General features: G+C 40.6%; 1 protein-coding gene across 1 annotated transcript in view; it reads right to left on the bottom strand.

Annotated features, from left to right (window-relative positions):
- The window catches only part of POLQ (DNA polymerase theta), a 69,991-nt gene that overhangs the window by 34,933 nt on the left and 19,273 nt on the right, over positions 1-15,785 (bottom strand). Inside the window, exons 10-15 of the mRNA XM_060763391.2 lie at positions 13,102-13,244; positions 10,725-10,923; positions 9,329-9,468; positions 8,370-8,563; positions 2,563-2,687; positions 1,244-1,487 (exon numbers count right to left, since the gene is read on the bottom strand). Of these exons, the coding sequence (XP_060619374.2) occupies positions 1,244-1,487; positions 2,563-2,687; positions 8,370-8,563; positions 9,329-9,468; positions 10,725-10,923; positions 13,102-13,244 (1,045 nt within the window). The remainder of the gene's footprint in view (positions 1-1,243; positions 1,488-2,562; positions 2,688-8,369; positions 8,564-9,328; positions 9,469-10,724; positions 10,924-13,101; positions 13,245-15,785) is intronic.

The raw sequence follows: 15,785 nt of genomic DNA on the forward strand, positions 1-15,785 counted from the left end.
TTAACCCATTGCGCCACTGGGGGCTCCTCTAGTACCAAAGAGCAACAAAGCCAGCTCCAGATAAACCTCCCTTGTGATGAGTTTCCTCAGAGATATAATTTATAACCAAAATGACGCTTTATCCAATCACCACTGATTTTAATTTGGTGAGAGAGCAACTTGGGGACAGTTTCTGAATGTCTTGGTGCAGAGCCCACAAATCTGCAGATTTTTTTCCTGTGTTAGGAGTGACTTGAGAAACTGCAATTCGCTTCTGGTGTGAGAGAATTGGCAGTCTGCAAGGACGTTGCCCAGGGAATGCCCGGATGTTTGACGTTTTACCATCTTTGAGAGGCTTCTCTCATGCCCTCGCGTGGAGAACTAGAGCTGATAGAGGGAACTCAACCCATTCTCCCCGGATTCCAACCACTGACCTGTTGGTCAGCAGACCTACCAGCACAAGAGTTTAACCCATTGCGCCACTGGGGGCTCCAAATGTGCAGATGAGTGATTCTTAAAATTAGGGTTAAGACAGACTGCCCCATTAGAGGGGTTGATCAAGGGCAAGATGGATGGATGGTATCCTTGAAGTGACTGACTTGACACTGAAGGAGCTGGGGGTGGTGACGGCCGACAGGGAGTCATGAGGTCATGAAGAGTCAGAAGCAATTGTGGGGCTCGCAGCGCAGTGCTTAAAGCCTGTAGTTAGAGACATTCTGAGGTAAATTAAGTATTTTTAAAAAAGCTTTAAAGGGAGTTCTGTCCTACAAAACTACTAAAACAATATTAGTAGGTCTAATAGATCAGTCCAACATAATAATATCAGGGCAGTTCAAGGTTAGTCATAGACAGAAAGATTCTTGAGCTGATGCTAATGACAGATGAAGTGAACTAGAGGCAGTTAGCCCCCCACGGGCTATATATACTCTTGAGGGGAGAGTGGGCGGGGCCAACTGCCAAAGTTTTCAAGTTTATCAGAAGATTCCGAAGCTGTTCTGCGCAGGCGCACAAGTACCATATGTGCGTATTCACAGTTGACCATGCTGGGAAAACCATAGGTATTCATATGTCAACACCATGGAATTATAAATGTTTTGATTACATCTTAAATCCTGGCTAGATAAATCAACGAAATGTTATGTGAATATAATATTCTGTCTTTACAACAGTAAGACTGAACCATTATTAGAATATCCAGAAAATCAGAATCTGTTTCTCAAATTCAACAACATGACTTTTGTCTGTTCTAGTACGGTTCGCCAACCTTCTGAATGGTGCTGCATTCCTGAAAGCCTTTTCCACCTCCATAACTGTCCCATTCGCCACATCTGCTACTGTGGTGAAACCAGCATCGTAAAGAGCTCTTGCACACTGTGCATTTAGCAAAGATATACGGACAAGATCACAGAGCTCTCTCTGGATTCCAAAAGTAAGGCGACTCTGAAACTGAGAGAGCAGTTGTTCCATATTGTGCCACCCCAGTCGGTTACAGAAAATAGTAATCATCCCTGGAAAAGAGAGCAATGTTTAATGAGTTCTGCTGCTCAAATGGTTAAATTGTCGCAAAACTATGTTTGAAAAATCATTTAACAAGAGATCAAGTGTCCTCATTTTACGTTGTCTTACACAATCCACCCACATATTATGCCACCTCACATTATGTGGCTACACAAAGAGCTATCCTAGTCAATTTCCACCCAGACACTTCTAGCACAATTCTATAGTATGTTTCAACAGGAAGCCCAAGACATTGTTCATTTTAAGGAAGAAAAATAAGGTTCAATGTTATATATATTAGAAAACATTTATACAGGGAACAAATCCCTTGAGATACACATATGGTTGTATCTGCTCCCATGCTTGTGTGTGTGTGTACAGAACGTAAAGAGTACACAGAAATTGGAAATATATATACCAGAGGTCCTCAAACTTTTTAAACAGAGGGCCAGGTCACAGTCCCTCCAACTGTTGGAGGGCCGGATTATAATTTGAAAAAAATAATGAATGAACTCCTATGCACACTGCACATTATCTTATTTGTAGTGCAAAAACACTTTAAAATACAATAATTAAAATGAAAAACAATTTAAACAAATTTAAACTTATTAGTATTTCAATGGGAAGTGTAGGCCTGTTTTTGGCTGAGGATTGTTTTCGTTGTTGTTGTTGTTGTTGTTGTTGTTGTTGTGTGCTTTCAAGTCATTTCAGACTTAAGTTGACCCTGAGTGAGGGCCAGGTAAATGACCTTGTAGGGCTGTATTCGGCCCACGGGCCTTAGTTTGAGGACCCCTGATATATACAATACACAGAATCAATAAAATGGTACACAGATCTTGCTTGTTAGAGGAGACAGTTATTTCAATTATCATTCGCATATTATAAGCCGCACCGAGTCCCTTGGGGAAATGGTAGCGGGGTACAAATAAAGTGTTATTATATTATTATTATTATTATATAACTCAATAGATTTACTTGCGTACAATACAATTATTACCTTAGAAAAGTATCCTCAACTGAGCTACAGTCTTACTACTGTATGGAATCAACTAGTAGTGCTTAAACCATCAATCAATAGTTTCTCACCTGCATAAGTAGCAGCAGACTGCTGTAAAGATTGAAGCTGTCCACGGTTACAACCATATTTCTTAGCAACAGAGTTTAAAGGAACCTCATTTATTAAATCCAGGAGGGCCAAACTTGTAAAAAATCTGTATAAGGAAAATAAATATAAGGTGAATATAAAGTAGCCAGGTAGTGTGGAAGAGGGAATTTGCAGTGGGCTTTCCTTGCTGCAATGTAATGCTGCAATTCCCTCCTCCATACTGGCATTTCCCGAACTTTTTTGGTCATTAAACTCTTCAGAAGACTTTTTTCTCCCTGTGGAACTCTAACTCTGTCCCTATACATTGTGACTCCACAAAGTTCTTCCTTCATTCATCTACCCCTATCACCTGAGCGTTGAGAAATAAAATAGATTCAAATTTCATTTTCCTTAAAAAAAATTCTTTAAAGCCAAAAAACAAAACAAAACAAAAACAAGTTTATACAAATTACAAGTTTTGGGGGTTTTTCCCCAAAAAGAACTACTTCTCTAAATTCTAACCAGTACTAATACTACCCTACTACTACTACTACTACTACTACTACTAATAATAATAATAATAATAATAAAACTTTATTTATACCCTGCTCAATCTTCCCCAGGGGGACTCAGGGAGGCTTACATGAGGCCACACCCATCAATACAGTAAACTCAATATAACACAAAAGCATAACAGAACTAGAAAATTAAAAAGAAACATAAAATGCAAAACCAATATAATAAACGACACAGCAATATAAAATCGAACATTAAACACACAAGATTACATGGGACAGGGCCAAATTTAAGGGTAAAAATTTTAAACACTGGGAGATTGGGCAATGTAAATTATTGAGAAGGGGGATCCAGGATGAGGAAGGATTTAATTGCAAGAACCATAAAATAAAGTGCTTCTGAGGTCATTTTGTGCGAAATTTGGTCAGAGTATCTTACATTCAATCATTGAAGGTGCATTGGAATAACCAGGTTTTCAGGTTCCTCCTGAAGATTGCCAGCATGGGGGCTTGCCTAATATCTCTGGGGAGTGAATTCCAGAGCCAGGGGGCCACAACAGAGAAGGTCCTCTCTCTCATCCCCACAAGTCACACTTGCGATGCAGGCAGAAGCGAGAGAAGAGCCTCTCCCGAAGATCGAAGAGGTCGTGAGGGTTCGTAGACAGAAATGTAGTTAGCTTTAAGCCCATCTTTAAATTATTTTTGCTGTCCACCGACATTCCATTTTCCGTTCTTGAACTGAGTAAAGTAACTGCTTTGAGAGACGGTGATTGGGCGTTCTGACAACATGGCCAGTCCAGTAAAGTTGATAGCAGAGAATCTCTTTCTTTACCTCATTATCATAACTAGTAAGTTTAAAAGTCCAATCTTGCTTGTAGTTGGACAAACATTTCTCCTTCGTGAGCCTAGTTAATTTGTCCAACTCAATAGATTCGCAGATCTTCATCAGCCGTTGTTATCATCATTTCAAATCAATCAAATCAAATAATTTATTTCGGTCATTGACCAGCACAGGAAATAGAAGTCACACTTTCATACTAACTTGGTATGTTTGGTACATTAAAAATATATATATAAATATCAATATGAAGCACAATATCATCATAAATCTTCCATTCTCTGGCTATAGGTTCCTCCTGCTTTTCTCTTTCCCTCTTCCTCAAAAAAGTCCAGTGACAGAAAATCAAATCACCAGTTTGCCCTGTTACAGGGTTTACTTCCAAATGTCTATAAAGCTTTCTCTGACTGGCCCCAAGAAAATCCTGTTGACAGATGTCATTCTCCATATTACTAAGATCTTTGTATGGAACTTCCACGAAGTCAGCACAAAACAAATAACTTCAGCACAAAACAAATAACTTCCATCAGCTGTTTTGCCACACCTTGTGCATTGATAATTTTCTTCTGCTCCTTAATATCTGAGAGAATAATTATTTTCATAATTTCCTCCTTACTGTACTCTCTTTAACTGAAGTTTCTATCTGTTTTTGTGTACCACAATTTAGTTTAACTAATTTCTGATTCCTCTGGGTTGGCTCTCCAGTCAACACAGCCAAAGACGTATGGATCTCTTTCATTTCCATTACCAGTTATTTTCTAAACAGTCTCAATTCAACAAGAATTTGGGCTAGAGCCACTGGTTCCCACTCAACCTCACAACAAGTTTGTAATATGAATTATTTTGGAATTCTAATATTCATTTATTAATCCCTGCATGGGAGAATTGCTTTTGTGAATGAACACACGGTGGCACTGTGTTACCTTTCTTTCTTTGATCTCTAAGTTCCTGTATAGAGACTGGGAAAATTCCTTGGTTTTAACCCTTTCTTTGTTGTCAGGGTCATTACTAATAAATGTTCTGCTCTTAAGGTGTAAAGATCTTGGAGTCCTCGTGGACAACAAGTTAAACATGAGCCAACAATGTGACGCGACAGCGAAAAAGCCAATGGGATTTTGGCCTGCATCAATAGGAGCATAGTGTCTAGGTCCAGGGAAGTCATGCTACCCCTCTATTCCGCCTTGGTTAGACCACACCAGGAATATTGTGTCCAATTCTGGACACCACACCTGGAGATATTGACAAGATGGAATGTGTCCAGAGGAGGGTGACTAAAATGATCAAGGATCTGGAGAACAAGCCCTATGAGGAGTGGCTTAAAGAACTGGGCATGTTTAGCCTGAAGAAGAGAAGGCTGAGAGGAGACATGATAGCCATGTATAAATGTGTGAGAGGAAGCCACAGGGAGGGGGAAGCAAGCTTGTTTTCCGCTTCCCTGGAGACTAGGACGCGGAACAATGGCTTCAAACTACAAGAAAGGAGATTCCATCTGAACATGAGGAAGACCTTCCTGACAGTGAGAACTGTTCAGCAGTGGCACTCTCTGCCCCGGAGTGTAGTGGAGGCTCCCTCTTTGGAGGCTTTTAAACAGAGGCTGGATGGCCATCTGTCAGGGATGCTTTGAATGGAATATTCCTGCTTTTTGGCAGGTGGTTGGACTGGATGGCCTTTGAGGTCTCTTCCAACTCTTATGATTCCATGATTCTATAGTCTATCTGATTCACTCAAATCTACTTTTCATTGAGCAACAAGTCTGGATTATTACATTTGTCAACTCTCTAAATATTTAGGAGTGTCCTAGTCACATGCAATTGCAACCTCAGGTTGCAGCCTAGAAGGCACAGGGTCCTGTGGCATCTGTGTCCATACATACAACATATCAGGCCTGTAGCGAGGGGGGGGGGTTTAAGGGTTCAACCCCCCCCCCCAAAAAATGTTTCAGATTTTTTTAAAAAAACTGGTTTACTCATGAATTTTAACTGGTTAACCAAATCCCCATGCTAAGTCTATGTGATGCAAAAAATTAAGAATCCCTCCAGAGCTGCAACCACTATCTCAAGCAAATATTGACAACTTATTCACACTGTCATTACTTGCAGCAATAGCCGATGTAGTGGAGCAACCAAGTTGGGGGGGGGGGGGGAGTGTTGAATGCTCTCATTAAGGAGGCCACATTTGGTGGAGGTGGTTGACGGGGGCAGAGCTGCAGGCTATTGAAGGCTGCTCTGCCCCCGCTGTGCTCTTTGCTTCAGCGTGAGCTAGGAGGCAGGTTTCAACCCCCCTGTGAAATTTTCAAACCCCCCCCCCCAAATTTTAAACCCCTCCCAAAAAAATTTTCTGGCTATGGCCCTGAACATAGTAATGCCAAATATTCAAAGCCAACATACATTACACAAAGAAATAATAACTAATTATTACATATAACTATGAACTTAAAATCAATTAAAACCATTAAGCATACGACATGCATAAAATTTAAACATTAAGACAAAGCATAAAATCATCCTAGCATAAACATTAAAATCTCCTGATGATTACTTTTATTTAAAGGGCACTCTGGCTTCTTTCATTTTGGTTTGACAAACAGGTTCTACAAAAAATATTTTATGGTAAAATATGTTACAAAACATGATTCTGTAACTTGGACATAACACTCAGAGCGCAAAATACAGGTGGCACAAGCAGAGCTGATGATCAAATAGTCTATGATCATAAAGCTTACTCTTTATGAACAGTACATGTGAAAAAGATATTTGAGTCCTCGTGGACAACAAGTTAAACATGAGCCAACAACGTCATGCGGCAGCTAAAAAAGCCAATGGGATTTTGGCCTGTGTAAATAGGAGTATAGCGTCTAGATCCAGGGAAGTCATGCTACCCCTCTGTTTTGCCTTGGTTAAGCCACACCTAAAATACTGTGTCCAATTCTGGGCAACAAAATTGGAGATGTTGACAAGCTGAAAAATGTTCAGAGGAGGGTGACTAAAATTTGTCATTTTAGCCTGGAGAACAAGCCCTACAAGGAGTGGTGTGAAGAACCCTTACCTTTAGCAGCCAGAATGTGGGCCTAGCGAGGCCTAGTGGCCTAAACAGTTGGAAGGTGGGCCTAGGGCAGCCCTGGCGGCCATTTTGGATTAGGGAAACAGGGAGACGCCTTCTTAGGTCAGGTTTTCTTAAAGGGGGCGTGTCCTAGTCCAGTAAGCAAAGAATAGATGGCTTAAGAATAGATTGGTTAAGAATAGGGGCGGAGCCTAACATTTCAATAGAGGGAAAAAGTGTACTTTTTGAATTTGAGGCTTGAGTTTTGTCAGTTGGGATTTGTCAGTTGGGAGTTAGATAGTCGGTTGGTGTTCACAGTTGGATAGTGCTAGATAGGAGAATTGGGTTAATCTTTTGTAGTATTCAAGGGCAAGCAGAATTAGCCAGGAATACTCACAGTGGGAACAAGGCCTTGCTTATGCTCTGTTTCTTTTATTCCTGAGGAAGGCTAGGCCAAGATTGTTTGGCTAGATTCCAGAAAGTGGGAATTTGGTTTGGAATTATCATCAGAGATTAGTTTCCTGAGATAATCTCCTGTTTGTTATCTCTAGATTTGAACCCAGTACCCATCTAAGAATTGTACATCAAACGTAACCAAAAGCTTTTGTGCGATTAACTTACAGAAACCATCACGCATTTGTACCAGAAGCGTTTAAGCCTATTAAATAAACGTTTTATTATACTTAACAAATTACAACAGCCTGTGTGTGAAAGTCATTGGTATTTAAACCCTCTGAAGAAAATAAACACTATAGCAACACAGAAGGGTGTTACTAAGTATCCTCTCCACACATACATCTTAGCCTGAATACTAAGCAATAAGGTGGCAGCTTACCCAATTGAAAAAGGCTTTTAAAACCCTCTCAGTTCAGACGTCATTCAAATATATCTTTCCCTGTTCTATCAAATTCCCTCCTGTGATATTCCCTGCTAAAAGAAGTTCTTTGGTGTGAGATTTCATTATAATTGGTGGCACAGCGGTGTGTCCCTGAATGTGAATATGAAGGCTTTCCTTATAAGTGGCTTAGAGATCTGGGTATGTTTAGCCTGCAGAAGAGAAGGCTGAGAGGAGACATGATAGCCATGTATAAATATGTGAGAGGAAGCCACAGGGAGGAGGGAGCAAGCTTGTTTTCTGCTTCCCTGGAGACTAGGACACGGAACAATGGCTTCAAACTACAAGAGAGGAGATTTCATCTGAACATGAGGAAGAACTGCCTGACTGTGAGAACTGTTCAGCAGTCTCTCTCTCTGCCCGGAGTGTGGTGGAGGCTCCTTTGGAGGCTTTAAACAGAGATTGGATGGCTATCTGTCGGGGTGCTTTGAATGCCATTTGCCTGCTTCTTGGCAGGGGGTTGGACTGGATGGCCCACGAGGTCTCTTCTAACTCTATGATGCTATTATTTTAACTCATTACCTTTTGTGGATGGCCATTTGCCTATGTTGTTTCTCCGTTTTAGTAATAACCTTTCCCTTCACGGAGAAGGCTAAAAAGCTTTCTTCAATCCCCACCAATTCTGCTACTCTCCTCATTGAGACAGGCAGCTTCTCCCATAAGCAAAAGAATCGATACCAATCTATTTTAGTCCAGTCTTCATACACAGGAGTAACCTACAAAACAACAAAAAGGAAGAACACAAAATGACTCGTGTTTGCGATAGATTGCAATTATATCGCTATGGTGCACCACTGGTGCAAGAAGAGTAACTTCATTAAAAGCATACAGGTCAGTGAAAAATTAATTAATTAATAAAACTCTGGGAGTAAGAGAATTAATGACTGCATGTGAAAGATTCTTGTTGAAAGAGTTAATGCTGTTGAAGCTGTTTGCAATTTATAATGTAGATTTCAAAGTATGCATGTATGTTTAAAATGCAGTAGCCATGTGCTGAGTGTAATGTATTCCTGTGTGGAAAAAGGTGACTGAACCATGGAGGGAACCATGGAGGGCATTCCTAGAGAGGTCATAAATCAAGTGTGTAGAACAAATGGATGCAGCGTCATACGTCACTCTGGAATGCAGGAGGTGTGGACTAGTGCTGATAACAGTTGAATAGTTCGCGATGTTACAATCGGACGGTAAAGAAGCAAGTTTACGATGTGCTGAGTGTTACGTAGCTTCTAATGTATATAGCTGTAAAATAAAGTAGTTTATAGCCTAGGTGGCTGTGATAGATCTGTTCCTGCCTTGCTGCGCTGCCAATGTCACTGACACATGTCGCAAGGCAATAGTTTAGCTACTAAATTCACAGAAACGTGATATACTGTATATATAGAGGAGCAAAACTCTTAAAATAACTTGCAAAATGTAAAACTGCAATCACTAGTTCTTACATGAAAGAACGAGATGCCAGACTATATAACAAAAAATCTTACCAAATAAATACTGTGTAGATCATTCTCTAGGACAAAGCTCTTCATTGCTCTCTGAAGATCAGCAAATATTTCTAGTGCTGCAGTTGGTGAAAACGAGGAGAACAGAGTAGCACACCCAAGTTGTGTTGCAGAATACATTTCTGTCAAAAGAAAGATGTCATAGTTGTAATCCTAGTTAGCAGTTCATTTATTAAAGCAATTAATTTTTTTCTGCAACAGATTAAAATGGCAACTCTTTAGGCATCACACGTTTCTATAAAAATTCAAGGAGAAAAAAATCATATTAAGGTAACGGGATCAACAAGAAACTGAGTTTTGAAGTGACACCAATGAAAGATGCTGCCGTATACATGGCTTCCAAATACTCATATATAGCATTGAATTAAGAATCAGGAGATATGGTGACCACAAATATCTTTTGCTCCAAATCTACATTGCCTCTGGGTTTGTGTTCCAGGATCCTGTGCGGATACATAAATCTGTGGAGGTTCATATCCCATTATATAATAGCATAATAATAATAATAATAATAATAATAATAATCTTTTATATCCCACCACCATCTCCCCGATGGGGACTTGGGGCAGCTTATATGAGGCCAAGCCCAAACAACAAATTACAGCAAATAAAACCGAAAAAGCAGACAATAAAAAACAATGGGTTGTTGTAGGTTTTTTCGGGCTATATGGCCATGTTCTAGAGGCATTCTCTCCTGACTTTTCACCTGCATCTATGGCAAGCATCCTCAGAGGTAGTGACTAACTCTGAGGATGCTTGCCATAGATGCAGGCGAAACGTCAGGAGAGAATGCCTCTAGACCATGGCCATATAGCCCGAAAAAAACCCTACAACATCCCAGTGATTCCAGCCATGAAAGCCTTCGACAATACAATAAACAACAACATCATTACATAAAACATGTGAATGCATAGCAATATAAAATTACAATAAACATAATCACAGAGACAATGGGCGGACTACATGTAATGATTAAAAGAAAAAACTAATTAAAAACTAATTAAAAACTCAGGTGAGATAAAGGAGAAGCAGGTTATTCATGGAGGCGGGCTCATTATAGCAGGGGTTGTGGAATCAAGCTTTCCCACAAGAGTGGGGGGGACGTATACACCAATGACAGAACGTTGAGGCTAAGCAATAGTGTGAGGTTGTATACCTACTCACCAAAGACGCAACGGAAGAGCCAGGTATTATGGTTCTTTTTAAAATGATATCCCTTATATAAAATGGCATAATCAAGGTTTGCTTTTTAGATTTAGAAAAATATTTTCACAGCATGGATGGTTGAATCTGTGGATAAAGAATCCACAGATATGGAGGGCAACTATATTTGCAGTTAAAACAATAGCATGTGATCCAAATGCAAATCAGCATTTACCTTTGCCCCCATCAGAGGCTGAAATACGGATGAATTCATTTTCAAGTAACCACTGCACAGAAGCATCAATAGGCCCAAGACACATTCTCTCTTCCTCTCTCTCAATGTCCTGCATATTTTTCAAACTGGCACCAAGAAGTGTACAGGAAGCATAATGCTGGATGTCCTCTGGAGAGTCTGCCACTCCACTTACTATGATCTATTAAAATGACAATTTAAAATAATCACTATACTAGTAAAATGACGCAGCAGACAATTTGAAATGGCACCCCTTTGGAGATGGGAAAGACAGTGTCTTTCTAAAAAAAATTGATGCATCAATAACACCTGAGAATAATAAACCTGCTGTGACATTAACTCATATTTACAAGGGCAGTCATGGAACAATTCTTCCACATTATTTATTCTTTCAGAATAGAATTTGCTGATGATAATTTTATTTATTTATTTATTTATTTAGAGCTTTTATATTCCGTCCTTCTCACCCCGCAGGGGACTCAGGGCGGATTACAGTGTACACATATATGGCAAACATCCAATGCCAATTTTTGACATACAAACAGATACAGACATACACAAAGGCTATTTAACTTTTTTTCTGGCCGCCAGGGGAGCTGCCGCTTTCATCATCCATCTGCGACGCTGATGAAGCACTTCCGCGTTCCCCGCATGCTTCCCCGCTGGAATGCTTTGCTGGAGTCTTCGTTATGGCCTCATAAATCAGTTAATTTAGCCTCCCCACACTTTAAGGTGTTGCCTTATTTTCCTACTTGACAGATGCAACTGTCTTTCGGGTTGCAAAGGTCGACAACAGGCTACACACAATTGGTTGGAAACCCACTCCAACCCGGGCTGGCTTCGAACTCATGACGTTTTGGTCAGAGTGATCTTAATGCAGCTGACATTCAGCCAGCTGCGCCACAATCCTGGTGCTTAAGATATAGTTTATCAGCTATTAAGAATGACAATGCAATCCACATTTTGTATTCAGCAGTAGGATACAAGTGAATATCAGCTGCATGGTAAAACTGGGAAAAGGTGTTGCCTCACATTGTCACAGATGCCTATGGTTTAAGGGAAATCAGGACACTTCCATGATCATTAAAATCATAAAAGAAATCAGTGTGTCATGAAATTAAAAATGTGATCTGATTTTTTTGTAACTTGTTAACTTTAGAGTCCCTTTGTACTCTATTACTAGATTTCTTCAATTCTAAGATGCAATTTTTCCTACATAAACATATCTCAAAAAGGGGTACATCTTACAATCGATGGCATATTATTATTATCATTAATTAAATACCTGGGAGTCACTCTGGACCGTGCTCTTACCTACAAGAAGCACTTCCTGAACATCAAGCAAAAAGTGGGTGCTAGAAACAATATCATACGAAAGCTGACTGGCACAACCTGGGGATCACAACTAGATACAGTGAAGACACCTGCCCTTGCGCTGTGCTACTCTGCTGCTGAGTACGCATGCCCAGTGTGGAACACATCTCACCACACTAAAACAGTGGATGTGGCTCTTAATGTGACATGCCACATTATCATGGGGTGGCTGCGCCCTACACCACTGGAGAAATTACACTGCTTAGCCGGTATTGCACCACCTGACATCCGCCGGGAAGTAGCAGCCAATAGTGAAAGTACCAAGGCAGAGACATCTCCAGCTCATCCCATTTGGGTATCAGCCAGCACGTCAACAACTTAAATCAAGAAATAGTTTTCTAAGATCTGCAGAAACACTCACTGGAACACCTCAGCAAGTGAGAGTCCAAAAGTGGCAGGCTGATACCAAATGAGAGACTCCCCCCCTGGGCACACAGAGGACTGGGCGACTTGGAAGGCGCTGAACAGACTGCGCTCTGGCACCACAAGATGCAGAGCCAACCTTAAGAAATGGGGCTACAAAGTGGAATCCACAACATGCGAGTGTGGAGAAGAACAAACCACAGACTACCTACTGCAATGCAACCTGAGCCCTGCCACATGCACAATGGAGGACCTTCTTTCAGCAACACCAGAGGCACTCCAAGTGGCCAGATACTGGTCAAAGGACATTTAATAGAATGCCAAGCTTGCAAACTTTGTGGTTTGCCTGTTTGTTAAAAATGCAATACAACTGTTTGGTTTGCTCCTGACATGATAAATAAATAAGTCAAGTAAATATTTTCTGAGTCCATTCTTTTTTCTATTTACCACCATTAGCTTACTGTAGTAAAATTAAAATAGGAAGTGCATTTTTGGGAAGAGTAGAACTTTATGTTGACCATAGAGGAGAGGAAGAATTTCCAGAAACATACAGCTTGCAAGTAATAAGTATTAATATGGATTCTGAGTAGAGGTTTATTCTCCTATCATATGTACTACATACCTCAAGGATTGCCCGTACCATACTGGAAGTAATCCCTTCTCCTTCTTGGCTCACCAGACAGCTGTGCACTGGCTTGAGTTGGCCTTGTAGTAGGGTAACACCTTTTGATTTCTCAGAGGACTTGCAAACCAGAATGCTCTCACCTAGCAACACAAAACATTTGAAACGATGACAAGGGAAATGTGCATTGCCTTACTTATATGTGCAGGCACAGGTGACAGTGTGCATTTTTAAAACTAAGAAGTTTCACTATCAAATCAGTTTTAGAAAGAATCCCAAGAGTAGCTTGCCAAAATGTTTACAAGAAATTCATCCAACAGAGAGCAGTCACTAGTGTAAAGAGCCGAGATGTGTATTTTACTCAGCTACCACCCTTGATCCCAATATATAGCTTATGTATTTTGTTTCACAGTGGCTCCAATTGAAGCACAATGTTGTGCATGTAAGAGATGCCAAAGCCTTTGTGGATTTCTCACAGACAACCACAGGTGGCATACAACTTTTATCCACCGGAGTGGAAATTATCTATCGGACAGATGGCAAGGTGTTTAACCTCAGCAGGCTGAAAGTCAAAAACAAGGTCACAACAACATCTGTTATAGAACTCCAGTATACTGATGACAATGTTGTCTGTGCGCATTCAGAAGAAGATCTACAAGCAACTCTTAACACCTTCGCAGAAGCATACAAGAAGCTCGGCCTGTCATTGAACATCGAAAAAACCAAAGTGCTCTTCCAGCAGTCACCAGCCAACCCCTCTCCAATGCCAGAGATACAGCTTAATGGTGTAACATTAGAAAATGTTGGCCATTTCTGCTACCTCTCCACCAAAGTCAACATCAACACCGAAATACAACACCGCCTGAGCTCTGTGAGTGCAGTTTTTTTCCGACTAAAGCAGAGAGTGTTTGAGGACCAGGACATCCGTAGGGAGACCAAGGTGCTTGTTTATAAAGCTATTGTCCTCCCAACTCTGCTATACGCCTGCGAAACATGGACAGTCTACAGACGTCACATGCAACTCCTAGAACGATTCCATCAGCGCTGCCTCCGGAAAATCCTGCAAATCTCTTGGGAAGACAGGCGGACAAACGTCAGTGTGCAGGAAGAAGCAAAGACCACCAGCATTGAAGCGATGGTCCTCCACCATCAGCTCCGCTGAACTGGCCACATTGTCCGGATGCCCGACCACCGGCTCCCAAAGCAGTTGCTCTATCTGAACTCAAGAATGGAAAACAGAATGTTGGTGGGCAGGAAAAGAAATTTAAAGATGGTCTCAAAGCCAACCTTAAATGATGATGTAGTGATGTATTGATATTGATGTTTAATGATTTGTGATGCTATTGCTTTTCAATGCTTAATGATTTTGTATTGTGTATACCTAAATTGTTGTAAACCGCTCTGAGTCGCCTAAGGGCTGAGAAGAGCGGTATACAAATAAAGTAAATAAATAAATAAATAAATAAATAAATAAAACTCTGGTATAGACACTGAGAACTGGGAAGCCCTGCCCTTGAGCGCTCCAGCTGGAGGTCAGCTGTGACCAGCAATGCTGTAGAATTTGAAGAGGCACGAATGGAGGGTGAAAGAGAGAAACGTGCCAAGAGGAAGGTGCGTCAAGCCAACCCCAAATGAGACCGCCTTCCACCTGGAAACCTATGCCCTCATTGAGGGCGAAGATGCAGATCAAGAATAGGGCTCCACAGTCACCTACGGACCCACCAGAACACTGATCCAGGAAGACTATCCTACTCGGCCAACGAGAGATTGCCTAAGAGAGAGACAACTTTTACCCTTCAACAACAGTACATAACAAATACATTCGTTCTGACTAGATACTGAATCCATTTCCCTCTGCATACAACTGTGGCTTCTTCCAATATCTTTGTCATCTGCCTTCCTACCACAGGAATCAAGATCATGTATCTGTAATCCAGCTACTCCCGCAAAAAAGTTTCTGTCCACACATGAAATATATGCTGCACTTATAGGAACAGAACAATATAAGATTCAATAGTTGGTGGATAGAAAAAGTTGCACCTATCAAAACTATTCATGAGATTAAGGTGATTCTGGGTGAAACTAGACTCTGACATTTTCTCGCAGTTAATACAACTCCTTTTTTGTTATTATCCTACAGTAACTGGACAAGAAAGGCAAGAATGGGGTGCAAATCCTACAAGATTCAAGAGAAACAAGCTCATCCTCATAGTCTGCTATGAAGTTTTGAACATTTCTCCCTCATATTTATATGTTAAGGAATAATAACAATAATAATAACAACTTTATTTTTATACCCCGCCAACCATCTCCCCTAGGGGACTCGGGGTGGCTTACAAGGGACACGTCCAATATTACAATTAAAACACACATATAAAACACTTTAACTAATTAAAACAAATAACAACACATTTGAAAGCAATATAAAAACAATACGGCTGAAAGAAACATAGCTGAGCTACAGATTCAATGAGTGCAATACATTTTTACAGGCACGTAGGATAGTCCAACAATACAGTAACAATACTCACAACCACCATGTCAGACTACACAGAGAAGCCATTGAAATCCACAAGCATGTGGACAATTTCAACAGAAAGGAGGAAACCATGAAGATGAACAAAATCTGGCTACCAGTATTAAAAAACTCAAAAATTACAACAGCAAAACAACAGAGGGGAAAC

Source organism: Anolis sagrei, chromosome 2 (genome assembly GCF_037176765.1).
Source record: "Anolis sagrei isolate rAnoSag1 chromosome 2, rAnoSag1.mat, whole genome shotgun sequence".
NCBI classification, from domain to species: Eukaryota; Metazoa; Chordata; class Lepidosauria; order Squamata; family Dactyloidae; genus Anolis; species Anolis sagrei.